Below are 25,454 nucleotides of genomic sequence, written 5' to 3'. Positions count from 1 at the left end.
CGGTCGGTGGTCGGCGGCGGCTGTCCCTACTGCAGAGCCAGAGTGCTGCTGTTGCCTGCGGATCCTGTGTCCGGACCGGATCCCCGCCGCCCCTACCTGACCCTTCCTGTCATGCTGCCGCTCTTGCTGCTGGGCCTGCTAGGCCTGGCCCAGGCCGCCGGGCCCGTGGTCTATTTCAAGGAGCAGTTCCTCGACGGAGGTAAACGAGGGGCGCCCGGGCCTGCGGCCCCGCCCGGTCCGGGGCGCCCGGGCCCTCCCGAGCGCCTCGCCCTCACTGCCCGGCTCTGCTCGCCTCCGTGGGGCTTCCTGGCTGGAGTGCCTTCCGCCGGGTGGGGGGACGTTGGAGGGGCCGCGCGCACCAGCGCCTGCTGCTGTCACGGTGGGGGGGAGGGAGGGGAGGGGAGGGGACAGGAGAGGAAAGGAGAGGAGGGGGTCTTGCCGCGGCCGCTCTTGTCTTCCCAGCAGCATGGGAGGCGCTGCGGCCGCCGGAGTCCGCTCCCCTAGGGACTGCGCTGCATCCCCGCCCCTCTCCAGTGTGGTGGCTACAGCCCTCCCCAGGGGCCCATCTTCCTCCATTAACCCTGAGGGTGGCCAACATTGGGTCCCCTGGGCCATCCTTCCCAGGTCCTTCAGCCGGTCATGGGCTTTCTCTGTCTCCCTCCACACCTTCCCCAGCCTACGTTGAGCCTGATGCTTAGGGGGGTGGGAATGAGGGGCAGAGAGGGTTCACAGGGCAGAGACCCCGGGCCGGGCCTGAAGCTTAGAGCATGAGACTTGGAACCCTTCTTTGCTTTTGATCCTGTCTGTGCTGTGGAAACCTGGGGTGGGGGGCGGGGTTGGTTCCCGGAGAGTTAAAACATGCCTTTATGGACATGTATAAAGCAGGGTGCCAGGCAAATCTCTGAGCTACTTTTATTCACTGTAAAATGAAGAGGCTGGACTAGAAGGGCCCCAGGTGGTATTTCAGTCCTAAATCTTGCCTCAGTGCTTTGTTGACCTTGTGTAAGCCCTTTGCTTTTTTTAAAGGGCTCAATTTCCCCATTCACAAAATGAAAGGGTTTAGACTAAATGGCCTTTAAAGGGTTCTTTCCATGTCTTACATTCTAGGGGCCTGAGACTGTATGTCATCTCACTAGAGATGGTTGTTGAGGTGCCTTTCTTTAGCAGCTGGTACCTAGAATGAGCAGAGTCCCTTGGGAATGTTCAGCTCTCTGAAGCTTCCTTGGAAAGCTAGGTCATGATGGACAGGCATAGAAAGATGGTCACAGACTCTTTTCATATGTTCTACTTCCCCAGTGTTGGGGAACTTGCGGACACTAACCCCTTCTCTCCTCAGACGGTTGGGAGGATCGTTGGGTGGAATCCAAGCACAAGAATGACTATGGCAAGTTTAGGCTCTCCTCTGGGAAGTTCTACGGAGATGAAGAGAAGGACAAAGGTAAGGGGCTGTGTCTGGTGTATCAACACCAGTTCTGGTCATGCTAGCAGTGTAACTTTGAAGAAGTGCCCTTTTTTAATTTAGGCCTAAGTTTCCTCATTTATAAAGAGAAGAGAGGGTTAGGTTTATATCTCAAAGTCACTACTGATTCTGAAAGTTCCTCTGATTCTTTTTGAGGCTGTGCCCATGCTAGGGGGTGGGAGTAGGATTGGACCTGGGACAGAAGACTGGGTTTGACTGGCTGCTAGCTAGGGTTTGGAAGGAGAATGATGAGTGTTGAGGCAGGAGACCCTTTACTTACCCTGGGGACAACTTTCTCACCATGCCTGTAGGGCTGCAGACAAGTCAGGATGCCCGATTCTATGCCCTGTCCTCACGCATGGAACCCTTCAGCAACAAGGGCCAGACACTGGTGGTGCAGTTCACTGTGAAACATGAACAGAACATTGACTGTGGTGGTGGTTACTTGAAGCTGTTCCCTGCCAGCCTAGACCAGGCCAGCATGCATGGCGACTCAGAGTATAACATCATGTTTGGTAAGTGTCCATAGGACTGACTGTTCCCCCCTCCTTCTGTGGTTCCTGAGATGAGAGACTGAGGTTGGCCATCTCAACAGTGGGAAACAGGATTAAGGAAGGAAAGTGATGACCCCAGGGTCCTTCCCTCTCCCATTTGCCCTTCATAGTGGCTCTGGGGAACTGGAAGAGAGGAGTCTTGCATTCTTTGATCAGTTCCCCCATCCCCTCTTCTTCAGGCCCTGACATCTGTGGCCCAGGTACCAAGAAGGTTCATGTTATCTTTAACTACAAAGGCAAGAACATGCTGATCAATAAGGACATTCGATGCAAGGTAAGCTACCCAACAGATGGTGAAGCAGAGGGAAGGGCCCAAGACCTGTGAGACTTTGTTCCTTCACAACTACTGTCTTCCCACTGCTCACAGGATGATGAGTTCACCCACCTGTACACCCTGATTGTTCGACCAGACAACACATATGAAGTGAAGATAGACAATGTTCAAGTAGAATCTGGCTCTATGGAAGATGACTGGGACTTCCTGCCTCCCAAGAAAATCAAGGATCCTGAGGCCAAGAAGCCTGAGGACTGGGATGAGCGAGCCAAGATTGATGACCCCACAGACACAAAGCCAGATGTAAGTTGCTTGCAGTTGGGAACTCTTCCCCTGTCCAGTGACCATCCATACTTTCCCCACTCCCTTCTCCCCATCCCCCTCCACTCCAACTGGGAGAAAAAGGGTTTCTAGAGGCCCAATGACATCTGTTTATTGATCCCAAGGACTGGGAGAAACCTGAACACATCCCTGACCCTGATGCTCAGAAGCCTGAGGATTGGGATGAAGAGATGGATGGGGAGTGGGAGCCACCAGTGATCCAGAACCCTGAATACAAGGTGAGGCTGGGAGGTGGCCTGATGGGTCCTGAGAAGTGAGAGGACAACGGGAGCAATGGCAGCCAATGTCTGACCCTTTGCCTTTTCCCCGATCCCTTCTCTAGGGTGAATGGAAGCCCCGGCAGATTGACAATCCTGACTACAAGGGCAAGTGGTTGCATCCTGAGATTGACAATCCTGAGTACACACCTGATCCCAACCTTTATGCATATGACAGCTTTGGTGTTTTGGGCCTGGACCTGTGGCAGGTGATAACTTCAGTGAATCAGGGATCCTGCTTTGTACTCTGCCAGGGGTAAAATGGGGAGTCCTGGTCCCACCTCACCTCTCTGACCCTTTTCTCTGTTTGTAGGTGAAATCTGGTACCATCTTTGATAACTTCCTTGTCACCAATGATGAGTCCTATGCAGAAGAGTTTGGTGAAGAGACATGGGGGGCCACAAAGGTAACTCCTCCTTCCTTAAGGGAAGGATGCAGTACAAGGGTCTTTTCCATTTGGGGTAAAGGAAGGTTAGGACTCCTGGGAAGTCCCTATTTTCCAGAGGTCGTGGGCTTTTTTCTGGCTCCCTCCCTGGCCTCCAGCTCCAGGCCCAGTGCTACTTTCAGATACCATGGAGTCTGGGGGCAGGAGGGATTGGAATGGGAACAGGAACAGGGATGGGGTGGAGAGCACAGGCTGAGGTAGAGCTCCGTATCTGGTAGGAGGCTGAGAAGAAGATGAAGGAACAGCAGGACGAAGCAGAACGGCAACGTGAGGAAGAAGAGGAAAAAAAGCTGAAGGAAGAAGAAGAGGCTGGAGAGGACAAGGATGATGAGGACAGGGATGAGGAGGACAAAGAAGACGAAGAAGAGGATGATAAGGAGGATGAGGAAGATGAGGATGGTGCCCAGCCCAAGGATGAGCTGTAGGGGGCTGCTGCCTACCTGGCCAGGGCCAGGACTAAGGCTGGGAGCACCCCGGGGGGTCAGGCCGGGAGCCAACTAATGTCTCTATGAGACTGGAGAACTGTTTCCAATGGGTGGGGTTGTTTGTTTGGGGTTGGGTGTTTTTTTTTTGTTTTGGTTGTTTTTTAAACTGGTGTCTGTCTTCATCCACTCTCCCTCAGGTCCCTCTGCCCCCAAGAACCTCTTGGGGATGGCAGATAGTATGGGGCACCCTTCAGCCATGAGCTCAGGGGCATGGGGATCCAGGGTGTCACTATGCATGGGTGTTCAGCCTCCCTGCTGATACCCAGGGATAGAGACTTCTGATCCTAAGCTGCCTCCTTTCTCCAACTGGCCTCAAGTCCTGGCTCCTCTCTTTTTTCCCATGCTCAGGAGCCAGAGAGGAGGAGAGGGGTCTGTCAGTGTGGCCCTGCCCTTAGGTATCCCACAGCACTGAGGCGGGGCTAGGGTTTGGCCAATAGTGCCTAAGCCAAACTCTTGGCTCCCTTTTTTCCCTCTGCCAGGACTGAGGGCAGGGATGGGGGCAGAGCCCCTGTTTTGGGCAGGGGGGGGTGGGATAGGGAGGGGGTGTCAGTTCTTGCTTGGTCACATTGAGAATGTAAGAACAACAAAAAAGAAATTTCTATTAAATTAAGTTTTGTGTCTCCCTCATGTCTTTGATTCCTTGGAGAGGGAAGCAGTGTAAGCTTCCCAGTTCTCTGAATTGCTGCCCAGCTCTGAGCTGCTAGGGTGGAACAGATAGATCCCTGGGGTTGTTCTGCTCAGTGTGAAGCATCTGTCTAGTGGCTGCTCTGACCAGAGAAGATGGAACAATTTTGTTCTCTCTGGCCTCTGTGCCTCTGGTCTTGTTTCCTTTCCCCACCTGTGTTGTAGGGGCTTTATAGAGTTCTGAACAATTGGAGAGACCTTGGTCCATGGCCTCTCTCAAGGAGCCTGAAGACTGGATTATGAAGGAGAACTTTTTGGGAGGACCTGTTAACAAAATTTATGAGCCTAGCAAATAGAACTTTTAATATATAAAACAGAAGGTATATAAAAGTTAACCAGTCAGTTTTGAGTTTATAAGTGTAAGATTTAATGTGAAAATAACGCTGTGTACTTTTCTTTCTTTGGGACAACTCTTTTATTGATACTGTATTCTGAATTTTCTTTCCATTAGTATGACTAGCCACCACTTCCCAACACAAAACCCTCCACCCTCCCTAGTAACAATCAAGGGAAAAAATTCACATAATACCAGTGTCTGAAAATGTATATTTCTTCTGCATCAGTCTGTCCACTCTTCCAAGGGAGGCCTGCTCCCAGGTTTTCTACAATTATCACTGGTCATTTTTTTCATAAAAGTGCTTTTGTCTTTCATAGTTTTTTTTTTTATTGTCAGCATATAAATTCTGGCTAGTTTTCTCCCTGAATTGGTCATTTGCAGAAACTCATTCCCAAATAATGGGTATCCACTTTATTTCCAGTTTTTTGTCACAAAAAGTGATGCTGTGATTTTTTTTTTAATACGGGTTCTTTTCCCTCTTGATCACATAGTGGAGTAGGTAGTAGAGCATATATTCCAGTGATTGCTATGTCAAATGGTACATCCACAGGGTTTGGTGACTTAGAACATTTCTGATTTCTTGCCAGAATGATTGGATAGGGACTGTTTTTTAGCTTGTGTTGTGAGCAACATATTTATGATGTATTAGACCATGAAATTGAGAGCTCCTGATTATAGCTATTTCTATCACCAAGGCCCAGCATAGACTGCTTTTATGCATGACAGGAATTAAGTAGCTTGAATAAAGGAAATGAAAGTGGAACTATACTGGGGCTGAGTCCCAGAATGAGGATCCTAGGGAGGGTGTGGCTGTTGTCAGATTGGGAGGTTAGGAGAATTTGGTACTGGGCTTGGGTTTGAATTGACTATTGCACCATAAACTGTGCAGATTGGTAGCAAATCTACAGAGAAGGGAGTGCTGTGAACTAGTCAAGTCCAGAGAGAGACCTAGGAATGATGCTTTGATCTGGCAGATGAGATCTCCAAAGGAGAATAATAGCTAACATTTATATAATGCTAAATGTGTTCCAGGCACTGTGCTAAGGGCTGGGAGGTGGGTGCTATTGTACCTGTTTTACAAATGGGGCAACTGATACAAACAGATTAAGTGATTTGCTAGTCAGATTCTGAGGTGGGATTTGAACTCAGTCCTTCTGACTCCATGCCCAGCTCTATCCACTGTGCCACCTAGCTGCCCAAAGAGGTGCCACAACATCCAGGAGAGGTCAACAAACAGGATAATGAAGATCCACGAGACCATGCAAAGATTGGTGGAAGAAACTATGGCTGTGTAGCTTGGGTAAGGACATAGGTGAGGTGAGGCAAGGCACATGTTGCCTTCAAGGAGAGGGCTTGTTAAGCTTCGCCCCTGGGCCCAGAACTGTGATTACTGGATTTGTTACTTCCTAACAAATAGAGCTGTCCCAAAGTGGTGGTGGGTTTCTCTTCAGTAGGGGCCTTTGAGCCTCTTGTATTGATATTGGTTATAGGGCTCTCTGAACAGATAAACTCTGGGCCTCGCTTTATTGTAGTGTCAATTTGAGGGCCTCCAGTCCTATTCTTGGCCTTCATTTTGTAGATGAGCAAACAAACCATGTCCCAGAGATGAGAAGGGTCATCAAAGTTTACCCAGAGACCTGACAGAATAAAGATTCAAGTCCCTTAATAACTATTATATTGTACCTACTCTTATGTTACATCCTCCCTGAAATTGGAAACTCCCATGAGAAAATGAGTGGTGGTAACAATTGATGGGCTATATCAACTATTCCCCTATGGCCCCATACCCATGTACTTTCTAGAACCAAGTGTTCCTCCCTGGCCACAAATCCCCTATGTCTGTTGTCCCTTACTAGAATCTAGCAGGACTATATTTGTTTCCCTGGCATTTAGTACAATGCTTGGTGAATAATATAGTATGTGTTTGATAAAATGTTTGTTCATTCATTAATATGTTTTCTCAACTTAGCAAGCTGGTGGAAGAGAAAGATGAACTAGAATGAAATCTGACCAATATTAAGGCTTACAAAGTGGAACAGTGGAGAGAATGTCTAGCCTGAAATTAGGAAGACATCTTCCTGAGTTCAAATGTGGTCTCACACTTATTAGACCCTGGGCAAGTCACTTCACCCTGTTTGCCTCATTTTCCTCACTTGTAAAATGAGCTGGAGAAGGAAATGGCAAACCACTCCAGTATCTTTGCCAAGAAAACCCAAATGGGGTCCGGAAGAGTAGGACAGGACTAAACCCATCAGCAACAGTAACAACAACAACATACTGTTCTACAGCCTAGAGACTCAAGAAGCTTACATTCCACTGGGGATACATGTTCATTTATAAGCAGCCAATCAAACTGTTAAATTTTCAGTGGGTGTATTTTATACCTTGAAAATTGGCAAACTGGGGCGGCCAGGTAGCAAAGCGAGTAAGAGCACTGGCTCTAGTGTCGGGATGACATGTGGATCGAATCCAGGCTCAGACACTTAGCACCCACCCAGAAACACCTGGCCGTGTAACCTTGAGCAAGTTACTTAACCCTGACTGCTTTAAAATAAAATTGGCAAGCATGATTTATTGTTTTGTTGGTTATAATCTAGACTAGATGTATTAAACACTAAACCTGCAGCCCACAACACTCCTGAGTGTGACCTGAACCAGATTAAAATTGGGAAATACTTACCAAAATAAATAAAAATACAACAAAACGTCGGTAATATGTGGTTTTCTAAGTCACTATGGGTCCTGCAGGGATCTTATGTAGTTCAATGACCACCATTTCTATTGAGTTTGATATCACTGCTCTAGACTTAAAGTGATGAAGAAAATGTTAATGCAAATTAGCCTTAAAAGTGTGTTGTACTACATTTTTTTTTGCAGAGTATGTTAAAAATTTATCAGCATGGGGCGGCTAGGTGGTGCAGTGAATAGAACACCGGCCCTGGAGTCAGGAGGACCTGAATTCAAATCAAGTCTCAGACACTTAACACAAAAAACTAGCCATGTGACGTTGGGCATATTGCTTAACCCCCTAATTGCCCCTTCCCCCCGCAAAAAAGCAAAAAAAAAAGCCAACAAAAAAAATTTACCAGCACATCCCTGGATAAGTAAATATGAGAAATGTCTAGAGAGAACTAATAACTGAGGGAATAGGAGAACAAGAGGCCTCCCATGGAGGTGGTGTGCCTGAGGTTTGAAGGATGCTAGGAGTTCTACCAGTTGGAAGTGAGGAGAGATATTCCATCACATTTTTTCCCAACTAGATTCTTTGATATTAAGTCTCAAATGGAATTCAACAAACATTAAGTGTCTGCAATGTATAAAATGCTGAAATAGGTCCTGGATATACAAAATCGAGAGACATCAAAGAGGTGGGAGAGAGCTTAGAAAGTGTAATGTCACCTGAAGCCAAGCTAGCTGTTATTGACAGCTCAGGACCTGAAGCCATTATGTAGGGAGTCAGCCCTTGTGGGAGATCTGACCTTCTGAAACTTCCTCTAGTTTCTCTCTGATAGCAGGTGAACTCCTGGAGAGCAGGGAAGAGCCTTGATTTTCTGTGTTATCTCTGGTGCTTTGCAGAATAAGCACTTGATTGATTCCTCCCTCTCTCCCTCCCTTCCTTCCACAACTTCAGAGTCAGTGAAAGCCTTAGCATTAAAGGATACAAAGTAGAGGGTGATCCAAGCCAGGTGGTTTTCCCCAAAAAACACAGGACATGGGCTTTACTGGGAGGGGAAGGAAGATGGTGTAGGGGATGGGGAGGTGGGGAGATGCGGCCCCAGAGGAGAGCCTGGCTCCACCCACCCCTCCAACCCATTACGAATGAGGCTGAAAGGGGACAGCGCCAGGTTTGAATACTGTTCTTCCATTTGCTACCTGTGTGACCTTGGACAAATCACTGAAACATCTCTGGGCCTCAATTTCCTCTGTAAAAAGAAATGGCTGGACTTGTAAAGTCCCTTGTAGCTCTAAATCTATCACACTATGATCTCCTGGGGCCATTTTGTGACATGACGCCACCCCAAACAATGAGGTCACCATACGAAAAGCTCCTAGTGCGCGAGATCGAAGGGAGAAGGTGTTGCGGGGAAGAGAAGGTGTGCTACCCCTGCGACAGCGACAAGGTGCTTCCCCAGTACGCATGACCGGGACAGAAAATTCCTTTTTTTTTCCGTTCATCGACCCCTGTCACGTGATCGGGGTCGCTGCGCTCGCGCCTCTCCCTCCTTCGTCTCGTCAGGAGGCGCGCATGACCGGGAAGCAGTTCCCGGCGTGGCTCAGGGCGCTAAGATGGCGGCGGCGTGAGTTGCATGTTCCCGTGTGTCTACTGTCCCGCGGCCGCCGCGTCGGACAGAGTGAGGGACGGACCGGACGGACGGAAGCTGCAGCTGCCGCCGCCCGCGCGCCCCAGCCATGGCCGTCACCGTCACCTTGAAGACGCTGCAGCAACAAACGTTTAAGATCCGCATGGAGCCGGGGGAGACGGTGAGGCCGGGGCCAGGGACGGAGGCCGGGACGGGACAGCACAAGTCCGACTCGCCTTCGCCCTTCTCCCCGCGGGGCGGGCCCGACGCAGCCCCTTCCTACTCCCTCCCCCTCGCTCTCATTCCAGGCCTCTCAACCCCATTCTCTCTCTTTCTTTCCTTCCCTTCCCTGAACCCTCTCCCCCGTCCATGTCCCCAAAGCCTCCCTTCCCTTTGCTGTGACCCCCCACCCCCATCCTCCTGTTACCACCACACTCTCCTTTCTCTCCTTCAGCGGTCAGTGGTTCGTCCACCTCCCTGCCTTTCTGGGCCTTTTGGGGTGGGGGTGGGGAGCCATCCTCCAGAGTAGATTTTTGGGCAAGGGGGAGGTTGCTGGCAGAGCTGTGATCCGCTGTTGGGGAGGCCCCAGTAGCCCGGGAGCCGTGAAGATAAAGATGATGATGACGACGACAGTAGTAATTTACATTTTGATAGTGAGCTATTGCTTCCTCCACCCAACAACCCTGCCAAGTGGGTTGTGGGGGGGAGAACTGACCCCTAAGTAAAGGAGGCAGGAGGGAGGCAAGCCGAGGGTGACAGATAGACAAAGAATGGCTGGCAGCCCCGTGTATCCTGGGCACTTGCTTCAGCTGTAGTGGTGACTGCGCTGAGGCAGGGAAGGGATTATCCCTCCTTTTACAGACTCCCTTGAACTAAATGGACTCTAAGGCCCCTTCTAAATCCCCTGATCTCTAAATCCTCTGCTTATATGAAAGATGAGGAAATTGAAGCCCAGAAAACAAGAAAAGGACCTGCTTAGGTTCACACAGGAAGAGCTGAGATGAGAAATCAAAGCTTCTGACTTCTAGCCTGGGCTACTTTCCATGTTGGCAACTGTTACCTTTTCCTCCTGTGGTCCCCACAGTGCTGAGGGCCCAATCTGTAAGGCTCTGCCCTTTCCTCTATTCCCTGGTGTCCTGACTCTCACTGTGTAACCCATGAACAAATCCTTTCTCTGTTTTAGTCCTCAGTTTCTCTATCTATAAAAGGAGGGGGTTGGATTCTTTTCCTAATGGTCTTTCCTGACTTAAATACTATGATTTCTTCCTCAGGTGAAGGTGCTAAAAGAGAAGATTGAGGCAGAGAAGGGTCGAGATGCCTTCCCTGTGTCTGGACAGAAGCTTATCTATGCAGGAAAGATCCTCAGTGATGATGTCCCTATCAGAGACTATAAGATTGATGAGAAAAACTTTGTGGTCGTCATGGTGACTAAGGTAAGGACAGGAACAATCCTATGGTGGTGGGGAGACTATAAGACATTCCAACTATGGGGTGTCACCAGCCGTGTCCTAGATAGATTAGGCCTGGTCAGGGTGGGGTCTGGTCCCCCAGCTATGTTGGGGCTGATAAAAACAAGGCTCTAACATATCTTCTCTTTGGCCCTCCCAGGCCAAAGCTGGGCTTGCTACTTCAGCGCCTCCGGAGCCCTCTGCCCCTGCTACTGCCAACACCCTGGAGTCCTCCACACCTGCCCCACCAGCTCCCACCATTGTTGCCATGCCCCTACCCCCGCCAGCCCCCAGTGAAGAGAAGAAGCCCACAGAGGAGTCAGCTGCTGGGACACCTCCAGAGGCTGGGCCTGGGTAAGGGCTTTCCAGGGTGGGATTGGGGGACTCCTGAGCTGTGGGCTTTTCATGCTTTCCCATAATCTCTGTATTGGAAAGGGACCTCAGAAGGCATCAATTCCAATTCTTTTATTTATGAACAAGGCAACCAAGGCCTAAAGGGGTTAAATGAACTTATTCCTTCTGTGTCATTCCTGATCACTTTGTTATCCACCCTCTGCTTTAAAGCTTCCAATAACTAAATCCTGAGGCAGCCCGTTTCATTCTTGGACATCTCTAATTTTTTTTTAATAGTTTTTCCTTAAATTGAGTCAAAATCTGTCTGTCTGCAACTTGTACCTGTTCCACTCAATGTACAGTATACTCCAGGGCACTGGCTTGGGTGTCTGAGGATCTGGGTTCAAGTCCCATGGCTGACACTTTATGTTGTATGAACTTGCATCTATTACTTAATGTTCCCTGGGACCCAGTTTCCTCATCTGTAAAATGAGAGGGTTGACTAGATGGCTTTCAAAGTCCCTTCCAGCTAAAATTAAATGATTCTGTGAACCAAGTTTTACCCTTTGGAGACCAGCAGAACGAATCTGATCCAAGTCTCACATATATAAGCCTGCTCCCATGCTTCCCTTAATTTGTTGTCTTCTATCCCCCCTCCCAGAGAGATCCAGGGCCCTTAGGATGGTGGAGAGATTCAAGGTGAGAGGGAAGTGAGGAGCCCCAATCAGAGGGCACACAGTCTGAATGTTGGAATGGGATCTCAGAGGCCATCTGAGTCCAACTGGTTCCTAATCAAGAATCCTTTCTAACAACATCTCCAACCCATGGTCACCGGACTTCTCCTGAAGACTCCTAGTCAGGGGGTGCTTATAGCCTGTCAAGGCAACCTCATACTGCCCATGGGACAGCTGTTCTTGTTAGGAAGTTTTTTCTTACATTAGGCCTCAATATGCTTCTTAGAAACTTCCCATTGCTCATATTTCTGTCCTTAGATTAAGCAGAAGCAGTCCTCTGTGGGATAGCCCTTCAGATCTTTACCTGCTTGCCTGTAGCCTCAGATATTCCCTTTTCTACCCTGACCTTTTTCAGTTCCTTCAGCTGATTCTCACGGGCCTGTTCTCCCATCCTCTTACAATCCTGCTCACCTCTTAGGTAGTTTGATCAGAGCAGAATAGAGCAGAACTTTCGCCTTCCTTTCTTTGAACAGTGTGACTCTCATAGCAGATTTGGATTATTCTAACTTTCCTTTTTTGGCCACTTTGTCACATTGCAGAATTGTGTTGAGTTTGTAGTCTGTGACAATTCCCAGATTATCACCATGTGCTGTCTAACCAGCTGAATTTTTGAACCCAAGTATACAATTTAACATCAATCCCTATTAAACTTGACCTTATTCAATTTGGTCCTCGATTCTAGCCAAGCTCTTTTTAGATTCTGACTTTGTTATCCAGCGTTTTAGCTCACTCTCCCAACTTAGCATCTTCCACAAATTTGACAAGCTTGCCTTCAGTGGTTTCATCCAAGTCATTGATAAAAATGTTTCTGTCAACTCTACAGCTCTCTTCCCTCTTCAGGGAGCAGCGGGCAGGAGGATGATGCAGCTTCTACACTAGGTGGGTGGCTGGGTGGTGGGGCAGGGGTGGGGATAAAAGGAGGAAAGGCTCTTGGCTGAGGGAAAGGGACTGGAGCCAGGCCTGATCACCCCAGAGCCTTCTTTCTCTGACCCTCCCTTCAGTGACAGGCTCTGAGTATGAGACGATGCTGACAGAAATCATGTCCATGGGCTATGAACGTGAGCGGGTAGTGGCGGCCCTGAGGGCCAGTTACAACAACCCCCATCGGGCTGTGGAGTACTTGCTGACGGTGAGCTGGCTCCCTGATCTTCCTTGGGAATAGAGGAGGTGGAGCTTCAACTTGGCATTGAAGGAAAAGCAACCAGCCCTGGGCTGTGGAAGGGGCACTGGTTTTGACTCCTACCCTGCTAATCTTTGCTTGCCTATATAACCTTGACATTTGTGGCGTGAAGAATTTCTAAGGTTTTTTTTTCCCAGATCCAGTTTGGGAATAATGCATTTTTCCTGGTTTTTCCCTTTTCCCTAACATCCCTCTCTCAAAAAAAAAAAAGTGGGGGGGATTATTGTGATAATCAGTGTTTAGGCTGTGCTATCTTGGGCCAGCTCCTTGATATCTTCTGTTATGTCAATAATCCTTTCCCTCTGCTCCCTGTCAGGCACAGGGCTGGGTACATGGGAGAGAGGGCCCAGCTCATGCCAGCAGGGTAGAAAGGGCATCTTATATCCCCTTTGGCCCTACAGGGGATCCCAGGGAGTCCAGAATCTGAGAGTGGCCCTGTACAGGAGAGCCAGGCCCCTGAGCAACCTGCCCCAGAAGGAGGTAAGTAGTAAGCACCAGGCCAAGGAGAAGCCTCTCTGTCCAGATCTAAAGGGGGCTCCTTCCCCCTATCTACCTTGACAGGTGACAACCCCCTGGAATTCCTCCGTGACCAGCCTCAGTTCCAGAACATGCGACAAGTGATTCAGCAGAACCCAGCCTTGTTGCCAGCCCTGCTACAGCAACTAGGCCAGGAGAACCCCCAATTACTACAGGTACGTAGAAGGTCTTTGGTTTGGACTGGGCTTCTTGACTGCCATTGAAGGCAAGCTGGTGATCCTCTTGGTGACCTGGCTTCTTCCACTTTAATCCTCAGCAAATCAGCAGGCACCAGGAACAGTTCATCCAGATGTTGAATGAGCCCACAGGGGAGCTGGCAGATATGTCAGATGTGGAGGGGGAGGTTGGGGCCATTGGTGAGGAATCCCCTCAGATGAACTACATCCAGGTCACACCACAGGAAAAAGAAGCCATAGAGAGGGTAAGGGAGCAGCAGGGATGGGAGGTGGGCACTAGGGCTGACTTCTGTGTGCTCAGACCTGGGCTTGAAGCCTTGCTCCATTACCTACTCACTGAGTGGCTGTGGGCAAGTCCTGGCACCCTTCTGGGCCTGCTTGGGGTTGGGACTGACAATCTGCCCTTCCACTCGGAACTAGTGTGTGGTCCCTGTGACTTCTCCTCATTCTCATCTTTTGGTCCATCTCCTGCAGTTGAAGGCCCTGGGGTTTCCTGAGAGCCTGGTAATCCAGGCCTACTTTGCTTGTGAGAAGAATGAGAACCTGGCGGCGAATTTTCTCCTGAGTCAGAACTTTGATGACGAGTGATGCAGAAAGGGAGGGAAACTGAGCTCACCCCCACCCTTACCCCCCACTGCCGGCAAAAAAGTTTTATAGAAGAAAAAAAAAAAATATATATATATATACATACATACATATATATATATTCATGTTTATTTAAGTGGAAAAAAAAAACACAAAAAGACTACCCGAGTGCCCTTTTAACTCCTCTCTCCCCCAAGGAAGTTGGGGCCACACACAGCTGTAATAAGGCTGTCCTCCTTGACCCAGCATTCCCCCCATTTCTGAGTGTGCACGTGTGCATGTGTGTGAGAGAGAGTGTGTGTGTATGAGCTGGAGCTGGCGGCCTGGCCAGGGGATTTGTAGACAGATGGGCCCCTCCTGGCCTGTGGCCCAGCTTGCTGCTGAGACAGATGGAGCCTTGGCCCCAGCTCCCAGCAAGCAGGTCTCTCCTCCCTCCCTTCCCCTGAAACTGTTGATGTCCCCACCCCCTCCTAGGGGGAGTCTGAGGTGGCCCAGCTCCACCCCTTCTGCCCCCTTTCTGACTTGGGGCAGGGCTGGGGGTAGGAGGAACCTGATCTTTCCTTGGAATGAAACTGTCCAAATTCTTCCATCTGGCTTTTCTTTTTTTTGAGGAAAGTCAGATGAAGGATAGATAGGGCTAATTGCTTATCACCAGCCTAAGTGCTGGGGAGAGAGAAAAGGGGGTGTTGGGGTTAAAGCAAAAAACTAAGTAGGTAACTGAGGGCATAAAAGCACCTCTGCTCCTTCCTGTTGCCTAGAGAAGAGCAAGTTGGTGTTTGAATCCCTCTTGCTTTTGCTCTACAAAGAGCTGCATTATAATGGGGCTGGAGGGGCAGGAGCACTCTGGGTAGGGTGTTCACTAGAGAAAATGTCTGGGCAGAAACCAATCCCAGAGCCAGGCTGTCCTGACTCCTTCCCTCTTGCCCTCTTCACCCTGCCCCCCCCCCCCCTCCAAATGTGTCTCTGATAAAGGTTTTGAAGTGAATAAAAGTTTTAGAAACAAGCTAGGGACAGCTGGTTTAGTTTTCCTGTGTTCTGTCCTGGGAAAGTGTGTAGTAACCAAGCCTGTTCACTAAGAGATGTGGATGGGATAAGGGCTTTGTGGCAGGCTCCTGAGCCATGGGGAAGGGAAGGATGGGCTACCCCTTACCAGGGTAAACTGGCCCTTTACTTGCCCCAGCTGCTCAGGCTTGGCCCTCCTCAGAGTCAGCTGCTTTGGTGAGCTTTGCAGAGCCAAACCCTGTGATGCTCTGGCCCTGGAGGGAGCCCTCCCCCTGCCCCCCCAAGCTAGGAGAGATACTGGATGGGTGAAGCCCTCCCTCCAACACACATACTGCTGTCTGTTTTGGCTACTTTCCCCCTTGGTAATTGGCTAATTACCGGAGATTAATGTTGGTAAACAGAAGCCTTCTCCCCCTCCACCATCTGCTCCTCCATTATTTCCCCATCGTCTCCCCCTGCCCCTTCCCCCAGTGGTTGGCAAAGCTGAGAGCCCCCTGTGTGGGCAGGGAGCCAGCAGCTGAGAAACTGGGGGTGGGGTGCGATGGGACCTGGGGATTTCCCTTCCTGTAGACAGTGACCCCAGGTACTGGCAGGGACCAAGCCTCCCTACCTACAGGCTTAAGAGCTGGAAGGGACTTTAGAGACCATTTAGTTCAAGCCCTCGCTTTACAGGTGAAGAGAGGAAGGGGCTTGTTCAAGACACAAGGTTTAAAATGACTCCAAACAAACACAATGTTCCTTCAACTCCATACTAGGTAGGGTATCTCCAGCTCCTGGAGCAGAGGAAAAGAAGTCTGCACGACAAATCTACTGGGCACTAAGCTTTATTGGAAGGGTTTTCAGCATACTCCAGGTCACCATGCCCCTCAAGGCCAGGACTCGCAGGGCTCTTGGTGGCCTCTGCAGCTGTCTGCAGGGCTGCCATTCTTGCCATCTCCTTCTGTTGCTTCTTCTGCTGCTTGAGACGCTTTCGGTCCTGCTTCTCCAGCTCCTGTAGCAGTTCCTGGAAGCGGGAGCTTCTCGGGTCCACATCATAGCCAAGCTTCTCCTGCGCCTCTGCCTGTAGCCGAGCCTTCCGGGCCTTTTCTGCCTGGGCCTTCTCCCAGCGTTCTCGCTGCTGCTGTCTCCAGGCCATGATCATTTGTGGCATCTGGGCCATTTTGGCCTCAATGAGCTGCTCCCTGGAGGGCAGTGAAGCAGGGTGAGTGGGGACCCACAAAACTAGTTCAGGGCTCCAGGCCTGTTTCCTCTTGTGGATCAGTTGGTTTGGCCCTGCTTGATAAATCCCTGCTTTTCAGAACACTAAGGGCTCTGCAAGGCCCAAGTTGTTAATAATAGCTCCCATTGCTCTGGTGTTTTATGACTTAGAAATCACTTTCCCCATGAGTGTTGTGAAGGGAATATGGTTCCTACTTCATGACTGAGGAAACAGGACGGGAGGTCACACAGCTAATGTCAGAACTCAGATTCAAACCTATGTTTTTCACTACAAAGAAACAAGTATGGAGCTGGGAAAGACCACAGTGGTCCCCTAAGACTGCCCCTTCATTTTAGGGAATAGGAATTGAGGCCCAAAGGAGTTAAGTGATCTAAGGTCCTTTAGGGAAACTGTGGCAGAGGTAGATTTGAACCCAGATCCTCTGACTGCAAATCCACTGCTTGGCATCATGCTGCCTAGTCCCATTTCCCCCATGAAGCTTCCCAGGACCACCTGGACTCTCCCCACATCAGTTAACACAGGGATGGCCATTGAATTTATTCAGTGTCTCCTGTGGGTACTGGCCTGTCCCACCAAGAGGATGACAGAAGATCAGGCCAGTGGCCCTGTGCTCCTTCTCATCTCCTGTCACTCAGCTGCTTCTGCCATCTTCTCCCTCACTCATGTATCACATGATAGCTGACCAAGGCTGGCCCTCTACTTGCTCAAGCCCTCCAATCCATCCCAACCCCCCTCCTCCAGTAGACTGCCCTTCTGTCATCCCCACTATGTCACTCAGCTTCTGTCTCCACTGCCTCCAAACATACCCCTGCAAGGATGCCTCATCTTCAAAATCCCTCCCTTGACCCTTCTATACCCAATAACTATCATTCTATCTCTTCTGACCTTTATGGCCAAATACATTGGGAAGTTCGTCTATAATAAGTGCCTCTACCTCCTCTCCTGTCTCTTCTTAGTCCTTGATTCTAACCCCATCATTCCACTAAAACTGCTCTCACCAAAATTAATAATGATCTTAACTGCCAAATCCAATGGGCCTTTAAGTCAAGTCTACTAAGCTTGGCTTCCACAGGGCTCTGTCCTGAGCCATCTTCTCTTCTTCCCCTATACTACCTCACTCACTATCATCTTTATAATGATGATTCTCAGATCCACCTAGCCAGCAGCAACCTCTCCTGCTGACCTCCAATCTCACATTTCCAAACTAGATGTGTGACAGACATCCTGAACTTAGCATGTCCAAAACAATTCACTTTTCCCTCTTAAGCATTCCCCCACCTCCTAACTACTATAGAGGGTGACATGGGTCTCTCTCCCAGGCTCATAGCCTAGGCAACATTTTGCATTCGTCACTATTTCTCACCTCCCCCCAACATCTAATCTGTTGCCAAAGTCTGTCGATTTCATCTTTGCAACATTTCTTGAATATGACCCCTTCTCTGACATTGCTGCCACCCTGGTCTAAGTTCTCCCCACTTCATGCCTGGACTACGGACAGCAATGACTGCTGGTGGATCTACCTGTCTCTCCCCATTCAGAAAGCAAAGTGATTTTCCCAAAGTCTGGATCTGATCATATAAAACCCCTACTCCCTATTGCCTCAAGGATCAAATATAAACCCCAATGTTTTTCAAAGCCCTTCATAATCCAGGATCCTACTTTTTCAGTCTTTTTACATCTTACTTCCCAATACACACTTTTTGATTGCAACACCAGGTTCTTCATCTCTCAGCTCTGGGCATTTCTGTGGCTGTGCCCCACACTTGTTTCCTTCAAGTCCCAACTGAAATCCCATCTTCTATAGGAAACCTTTCCCAACCCCTCTTAATTCTAGTAACTCCCCTTTGTTGACTATTTCCATTTATTATTCTACACATAGCTTGTTTGTACATGTCTGTTTGCTTGTTGTCTCCCTTTTTAGACCATGAGCTCCTCGAGGCAGGGACTGTCTTTTGCTCTTCTCTGCACCCCCAGCTCTTAGCCCAGTGCATGTTTACTGAATGCCTGACAAGGGAAGGGGAGACTGAGTTCCAGACCCCAGCTGCATTTCTCTATTTCTTCAGTGACCTCCAAGATCCAACTAGCTCTCTGTTTGAGTTAATAGTCTGCCAGAGCTGGAAGGAATTTTAATTATTAGAGATCATCTTGTCCCTCATTTTACAGACAAGGAAACGGGAACAAGGAACATTTGTTGTTCAATTGTTTCAGTTGTGTCTGACTCTCTGTGACTCCAATTGGGGTTTTCTTGACAATGACGCTGCAGCGGTTTGTCATTTCCTTCTTCAGCTCATTTTACAGATAGGAAAATAGAGGCAAACAGGGTTAAGTGGCTGGCGTAGGGTCACCCAAGTAGTAAGTGTCTGAGGCCAAATTTGAACTCAAATCTTCCTGACTTCAGGCCTGGCACCCTATCCACTGCGCCACCTAGTGCCTACTATATACACGACATGGTGAACAGGGGATGTAAAACCAAATCGATTAAGCTTTGCTTTCTAGGGAGAGAATAGATAATGGACAAAGAGAAAGAAAATACATAAAATGGGAAATCTGATAAAGCTGCTCAGGGAAGTTGCCTGACCAGGGCCTTGAAGGAAGATTCCACTGCTAGAAATGTTTCTTCCCCATTCATAGGTACCAAGGTAAGTGGGTTGTGGCACAACTCTTCAGGCCTTCTCTCATGTTACTCATCTGTGCGCCAGCTACACTGGAGCAGTTTCTGCCTCCAGAATATGACTACACCTCCCCATCTATGTCTTTGCTCATCATTTTGTTCCCTAGGCCTGGAATGCTTCTGTCTTCCTCTCTCTTTTTTGGAGGGGGGAAGGTAGGGCAATTGGGGTTAAGTGACTCGCCCAAGGTCACACACACACACACACACACACACACACACACACACACACAAAAGTTCTGTGTTGTGTCTGAGGCGGGATTTGAACTAAGGTCCTCCTGACTCCAGGCTCTATTCAATGCACCACCTAGGCACTCCCTCCCTTCCCTCTCTTTGACTGTTTATTCCAACCTATTCTTTAAAACAAACAAGAAACACAACAACAAAAACAAAATGCCTAGAAAGGAGGAGTGACTCAATCAGTATCTTATCACACAAGCTAGAAAGTGATGAATCTGGGATCTGAACATCCAAACATCTCTGCCTCCAAATCCAGTGTTGGAGACATCTTATTTTGCAGAATAGCTCAATGAAGCTGGGAGTTGAATTAGATAATAACTAACATTTATATAGTGCTCACTATTTACTCATCTGATTTTCACAACAGTCCTGGGAAGTAGGTGTTATTACTTTCATTCCCATTTTACAGATGAGGAAACTGAGGTTAAGTGGCTTGCCCAGGGTCACAAAACTACAAGTACCTGAGGATGGATTTGAACTGACTCCAGTTTCCACACTCTATCTGATAAACCACCTAGCTGCCCTGGATAACTATACATCTCTTCCCTTCTCTGGGCACTGGTTTTCCCTCCTCTGAAAAAAATAAGGTTTAAGGATGAAAATGCCTCTAAGGGCTTTTCCAGCTCTAAATCTTATAAAACCATGATCCTGTACTTCACAGCTGGTCTTCTTGGGACTACTACTCCCAGCTCCTTCCACTGGAGCAGGCCTCATGATAGAGGAAACCAAGATCTCCAAGCCCAGAAGCTTGTAGACACTGTAGAATACTACAGATCCGGAAAGGATCTGGAGATCATCTAATCCAGAGGTGTAAAGCATAAACGGAAACAGAGGCCACTCAACTGTGCATAAGGACCCCTGTAGGCCACACACTGATTCAGAAAACCACAGATTAACATCACCTTTATTTTACCGTACTTTGTTAAATATTTCCTCAATTACGACTGAATGTTTGACACCTCTGAATCAGATAGACTGGACTCGATTCTGATTTAACTCCCTACTTTATAGGTGAGCTTTTGTTTAGTGTAGGGGGAAGAGCATTGGATTTGGAAGCAGAAGTCCTGGGTTCTAATTCTGCCTCACTAGTGGCAAGGCTAGCGGATCAAATGACCCTTTTCCTATTTCTGAGTCTGGGTTTCTTCCACTGTAAAACGAGGAGGCTGGCCTGGTCTCTATAATTTCTGGGGTTCCTTTCGACTCTAAAGATGGGATCGTGAGTCCAGAGAGAGGTAAGGGCTTGCCCAAAGTGCCCATGCTACGGAATGCTGGAGCCTAAGCCACCTGCGGACCCAGCTGCTGCTTTTTACAGGCGAAGAGGCAGGCCTGGGGAAGGAAGGCACTTGTCCTCCGGCCCCGCCCGTGGGAACCCCCCTCCCCTCGCGGCCCCGTGCGCGCGCCCACCTCTCCCGGCGCTCTCGCTCCTGAGCCTCGGCGCGGGCCCGCAGCGACTCCTGCATGGCGCTCAGGCTCGGCTGCCACTCGCGCTCCTCGGCCTCCAGCTCCCGGAGCTGCGGGGGCGTGGGCCACAGCGAGCCCGGGGCCACCCCGGACGCGGTCCCGAACCGCCCGAATTGCTTGGCGGCGAAGCGGGGATGCAGCTGCCAACGCGGGGTCAGCGGATCCGCCGGGTCTGGGGTGAAGGGCTTGCGCGGACGGAGCGGGGGCGGCCGGGCCCGGTAGGCGCGGGAGACCGGGGCCCCCGGGGGAGCCCGCATCACCCGCGCGCCACACGCCCGCAGCACGGGCGCCGCCATCTTGGTCGCCGGCTGGGGTCCTAGCCGACCGGTTCCGGGGTGTCTGTCACGCTGCCTACGTCAGAGCGCGAGCAACGGGGCGGGGCTCTGGGAGGGGCGCGCCGAGCTTGTGTTGATTGGCCGGAGGCTCTGACTGCACCTGATCGCTTATCCGGGGCCTCGTCCCCATACCCGGGTCACTCTCGTTCCCTTACCTCGACTGGCAGATTCCTTCCCCGTCCCAATAGGTCCCAGAGCCTGTGCGCGTGATTCCGAGAGAGTGCAAGCTCCTCGAGGACAAGCACTTAAAAAAACCCAAAACGTTTTAATGCTCAGCGCAGAGGCTGGCGCACAGTAGGTATTTAATAAATGCGTCTTGAATTAAATGGAGCTATTGAATCCATTGTATTACTCTCTATCCCGTTGACCCTGGTAATGCAAGCTTGAATATCAGTTTAGTTTAGTGGAAAGCGCACTGGAAAGGGGTCTGCATCCATTTAGCTCTGCGATTTAGAGGAGTCACTCTTTTTGCGTTGTCTGCTGCTTCTCTGGGGAGTAAAGTGTGTTGAGCGAGTGAGTAAAGTGTGTTGACCCTTCCTGTCTTAAATCCCATGCTCTTAATAGCACCTTGGATACGGTCCCCTGGTCTCAGTTTCCCTGTTTGTAAAGGGAGGGCGTTGGACTAGAAGGTCACTGAGAACTCTTCTAGGTTTAAATCCAGTGCTCCTTTGAGACATCTAATATTTGAGCAAGTATTTAAATCCGAACCGTGTGTTAAGTGCACCTACTACCCTCAAAAAGTTTACATTCTACTGGAATGTAAGAAACTCCTAGTCATATTGTTATATTTTGATGATGCTTAGAGGTTTATAATGCAAAGAACTTTCCCATTACAATAAGCACCAGTCTCCAGCCTTTGGAGTAAGGGGAGAAAATGCCATTCCATTGTCGAAGGTCGTCTACCAGATCTTCCCCCTCCAGTTGGAAGAAGCACCATTTCATTGAGCAGGACTTCCTCCCTTGGGGAAGAGAAGAAAGGCCATTCTATCAAGTCTTCAGCCAGCTAGTTTGCTTTAAGGGGAAGGGGAGTAACACCATTTCTTCAGTTTTTTGTTACAGACGGTTAGATGGTTCAAATTCAGTGTTAAATACATACTACACTGGGCAAGTCATTTAGTTAAAAAAAATTAGCCTCAGTTTCCTCATCTGTAAAATGAGCATAATAATAGCACCTACAATAGGGTTGTTGTGAGGATAAAATGAGATCATATTTGTAAAGCATATAGTAGGAGCTTAATAATTGCTTCTTTTCTTCCTACATTTCTAGCACTTCTCTCTTTTCTTGACCTTTTAAGTTCTAAGGCCTCAACTACCTAAGGCAGGATGGAGTTCTTCCCTGAAGTCAAACTCTTGTGGACAATGAAAACCTATTTGAATTTACTCCTCAATGATTAACAAACTTTCTCTTGGTCATACCCTCTCCATCCCATGGATTCTGAACCCTTGCCTGCCATCATTCAAACCCCAGGTCCCCACTCTTTGATCCCTATCATTAACTAACCCTGGCTTCCCTTCCCTCTCCCCCATCCCAACTCCAGAGCTAGCTATCTACTGCTACTGTGCCCTCTGGAATGTCTGCTCCACAAAAAAACAAATTTGCTTTCAGCTTAAATATTTTCCTTTCCTTCTCCTTCCACTTTTGGCTCTGGCTGAGACCTGATTCTCTCCTCCCTGGCCTCCCTTTCCAGGACTGGCTGCATTTTCATTCCTCCCCATTCACTTGTCAACATGGAGTACTTGGAATATTCCTCATTCCCCATTGACACTCCCAGGTTCTCTCACTACCACCAGCACTCAGTACATTCTCCTAGGCAGCTAGGTGGTGTGCTGGTCTTGGAGTCAAAAAGACCTGAATACAAATCCAGGCTCAGATACTCAATAGCTGTGTGACCCTGGGCAAGCCAATTAACCATTTTTTTTTTTTTGCCTCAGTTTATTTCAACTTTAAAATGGGGATAATAATAATATCACCTACCTTGCAGGACTGTTGTGCTGATCAAATGGGATAATATTTGTAAAGTGCTTGGCATATAGTGGGTGCTTAATAAATGCATGTTTCCTTTCTTCTTTGAGGGTCACTTATTCCATAATTACCAGCCAATCAAAATTCTGTCTACTGGCTATTCCCCTTCTTTCTTCAGTGAGTTTAGTACCTGGGTCACAGTTTTTTACTCCTCTTCAACTCCTGCCCTCATTCTAGAGGACTTCAACATTTATATAGATACTCCCTCAAATACCCTAACCTCACAGTTCTTCAATTTATTTCACATGACCTCAGGACAAGGCTGGTTGGTGACTTGCACAACCCTGCCTCACTTAAATCTAATTCACTTGCAAGTCATGGCATCACCTTCCCAATGTCATGGTCCTCTTTCAGAACAAAGGACATACAACAGTCAGCAATCTGTGAGTAGTAGTAGCTGCCTCACTGGGGACCCAACTAGTTCTAGTTGGGCAACACATCTCCCTCCATTCCTTCCTTCCTTCCTTCCTTCCTTCCTTCCTTCCTTCCTTCCTTCCTTCCTTCCTTCCTTCCTTCCTTCCTTCCTTCCTTCCTTCCTTCCTCTCCCTCCCTCTTCTCCCTCTCTCCACATAGAGAATCATATCCTTACCTTTGGGTACTCTGCCCAAAGGAATATAAATTTTGATTGCAAAAACCTAAAAAAATATCCTGGAGTTTATAGGCTAGATTTCTTTTTAAGAACTATTCCCTTGCCAGGTGGCGCCGTGAATAGAGCACTGGCCCTGGAGTCAGGAGGACCTGAGTTCAAATTCGAACTCAGACACTTGACACACTAACCATGTGACTTTGGGCAAGTCACTTAACCCCAGTTGCCCTCCAAAAAAAAAAAAAGAACCAAGTCTTTAAACCCAAATCACTCTGCCTCTCATTGATTGGCCAACAATAGGTCCTAGCCCAAGCCTCTTTTGGTCATTATTTGGGCTCTGATGGCTCAGAGTGAGTGTAAATAGCAGTTGTTTCTGTTTTGGCCAGAAACCCTGGGGGTCTTCCTCTCCCAGACTGATTTTTATTTTTTTGACTAGGTAAAAGAGGCCATTCTTTTCCTCATTTTTACCTAGCTTTGATCACTGAATGGGCATTGCCTCAGACAAACTGAGACCTGGGAAAGACTTAAACAAGCTTAAAAAGGCTAAGATCTCCCACTGCATCCAGGGCTATCTCCAGATGTCCTGATCTTGCCACTGGACCTAGATGACTCTAGAGGAGCGAGGCTGGTGACTTTGCTACAGCCCTGCCTCACTTAAATCCAATTCACTTGAAAGTCATGACATCACCCTCCCAATGTCATGGTCTTCTTTGAGAATGAAGGACAAACAACAATTTCGCATGACCTAGTTCTTCATCCCACTTCAGCTATACACAGAGATGGTTATACAAATTGATCCTGCTTTCACCCACAAATGCACCACTTCCATGTCATGAATTCTGAAATTCCCTTATTATAATCTGTTTTTATTCCACCTCTCACTCTCCATTCAGCCTTTTAAGCCCAGACCCTGTTCTTCCACATTATGACCTTTAATCCCACCCATCAGTTTTTTTTCTTTTTTTCCCCTGGCAATCAGGGTTAAGTGACTTGCCCAGAGTCACACAGCCAGCAAGTGTCAGAGGCCAGATTTGAGCTCAAGTCTTCCTGACTTCAAGGCCAGTGCTCTAACTCCCCAACCCTTTGATTTTTTAGCAGGTCGTCATCCCTTCATTAGCTACTCTTCCCTTTACCATTGTGGCACCTTAGCGAACCAGTTCAACTTTATTCTGTCCCCTTAAGTCCCTTGCCCTCTTACCATATCACCTTGCCCTGACAAACCTTAACCTTGGATGCCTTCCCTTCATTCTTGCATGTACTACTGAACAAAGCTAGAGAAAGTCACAAAACCAAGCTGACTGGGTCCACTGCAGATTTATGTTACATGACGTCAACTGGGTCCTCACTCTGACGATTCTTTTTATACCTCCCTAATTAACCCAAGTACCAACTCACTACAGAGGCTCTTTTCATCTTTTCTCAAATATCCCATGGCTCCCCCTCCCCATACCCTCACAGCTAAGAATCTTGCTTCATTTATTACCGAAAAGGTTAAAGTAATTTACCAAGAGTTCGCTGTTTTCTCCTTGTCTCATATCACCCAGGTGCCTTCTACTAATATCTCTCCTTTCCCTTGTTTCATTTGAAAAGGTGATTCTTCTCCTTATCAAGGCAAACTTGTTCCCAATTCCATCCCTCATTTTCCAACAGATTGCCCCCTCCATTATCCTCACCTTCTCACTCACCTTCAATCTTTTCTACTGGCCCCTACTGCCTACAAAACAAGCCCCCATGCTCAGAAATCTTCCCCTGATCCTTCTAGCCCCTGTAGCCAGCTCTAACTTCTACT

The 25,454-nt window shown here is 48.6% G+C and overlaps 3 protein-coding genes across 3 annotated transcripts in view; 2 read left to right on the top strand and 1 right to left on the bottom strand.

Moving 5' to 3' along the window:
• Nucleotides 1–4,438, top strand: CALR (calreticulin). Its single transcript, XM_069082966.1, has 9 exons — nucleotides 1–199; nucleotides 1,337–1,438; nucleotides 1,771–1,974; nucleotides 2,193–2,287; nucleotides 2,381–2,590; nucleotides 2,734–2,847; nucleotides 2,952–3,095; nucleotides 3,200–3,292; nucleotides 3,550–4,438. Exons 1-9 carry the CDS (start codon nucleotides 112–114, stop codon nucleotides 3,754–3,756), a joined length of 1,257 nt encoding a protein of 418 aa, XP_068939067.1. The 5' UTR covers nucleotides 1–111; the 3' UTR covers nucleotides 3,757–4,438.
• Nucleotides 4,439–9,078: 4,640 nt separating this feature from the next.
• RAD23A (RAD23 homolog A, nucleotide excision repair protein) overlaps nucleotides 9,079–25,454 on the top strand; it is a 181,075-nt gene continuing 164,699 nt past the window's right edge. The window contains exons 1-9 of the mRNA XM_069082967.1: nucleotides 9,079–9,319; nucleotides 10,410–10,571; nucleotides 10,747–10,940; nucleotides 12,477–12,532; nucleotides 12,655–12,782; nucleotides 13,235–13,313; nucleotides 13,395–13,525; nucleotides 13,627–13,791; nucleotides 14,021–14,217. Coding sequence (XP_068939068.1) covers nucleotides 9,248–9,319; nucleotides 10,410–10,571; nucleotides 10,747–10,940; nucleotides 12,477–12,532; nucleotides 12,655–12,782; nucleotides 13,235–13,313; nucleotides 13,395–13,525; nucleotides 13,627–13,791; nucleotides 14,021–14,134 — 1,101 coding nt within the window. The 5' untranslated portion in view covers nucleotides 9,079–9,247 and the 3' untranslated portion in view covers nucleotides 14,135–14,217. The remainder of the gene's footprint in view (nucleotides 9,320–10,409; nucleotides 10,572–10,746; nucleotides 10,941–12,476; nucleotides 12,533–12,654; nucleotides 12,783–13,234; nucleotides 13,314–13,394; nucleotides 13,526–13,626; nucleotides 13,792–14,020; nucleotides 14,218–25,454) is intronic.
• Nucleotides 15,942–21,032, bottom strand: GADD45GIP1 (GADD45G interacting protein 1). The gene is made up of 2 exons (XM_069082970.1): nucleotides 20,665–21,032; nucleotides 15,942–16,314 (listed from the first exon to the last, which is right to left on the bottom strand). Exons 1-2 carry the CDS (start codon nucleotides 21,015–21,017, stop codon nucleotides 15,951–15,953), a joined length of 717 nt encoding a protein of 238 aa, XP_068939071.1. The 5' UTR covers nucleotides 21,018–21,032; the 3' UTR covers nucleotides 15,942–15,950.

This window comes from Petaurus breviceps, unplaced genomic scaffold (genome assembly GCF_028583685.1).
Source record: "Petaurus breviceps papuanus isolate PSGF00001 unplaced genomic scaffold, PetGlider_PUasm1.0 172, whole genome shotgun sequence".
Classification (NCBI taxonomy): Eukaryota; Metazoa; Chordata; class Mammalia; order Diprotodontia; family Petauridae; genus Petaurus; species Petaurus breviceps.
This window is presented reverse-complemented; position numbering and strand designations above follow the sequence as displayed.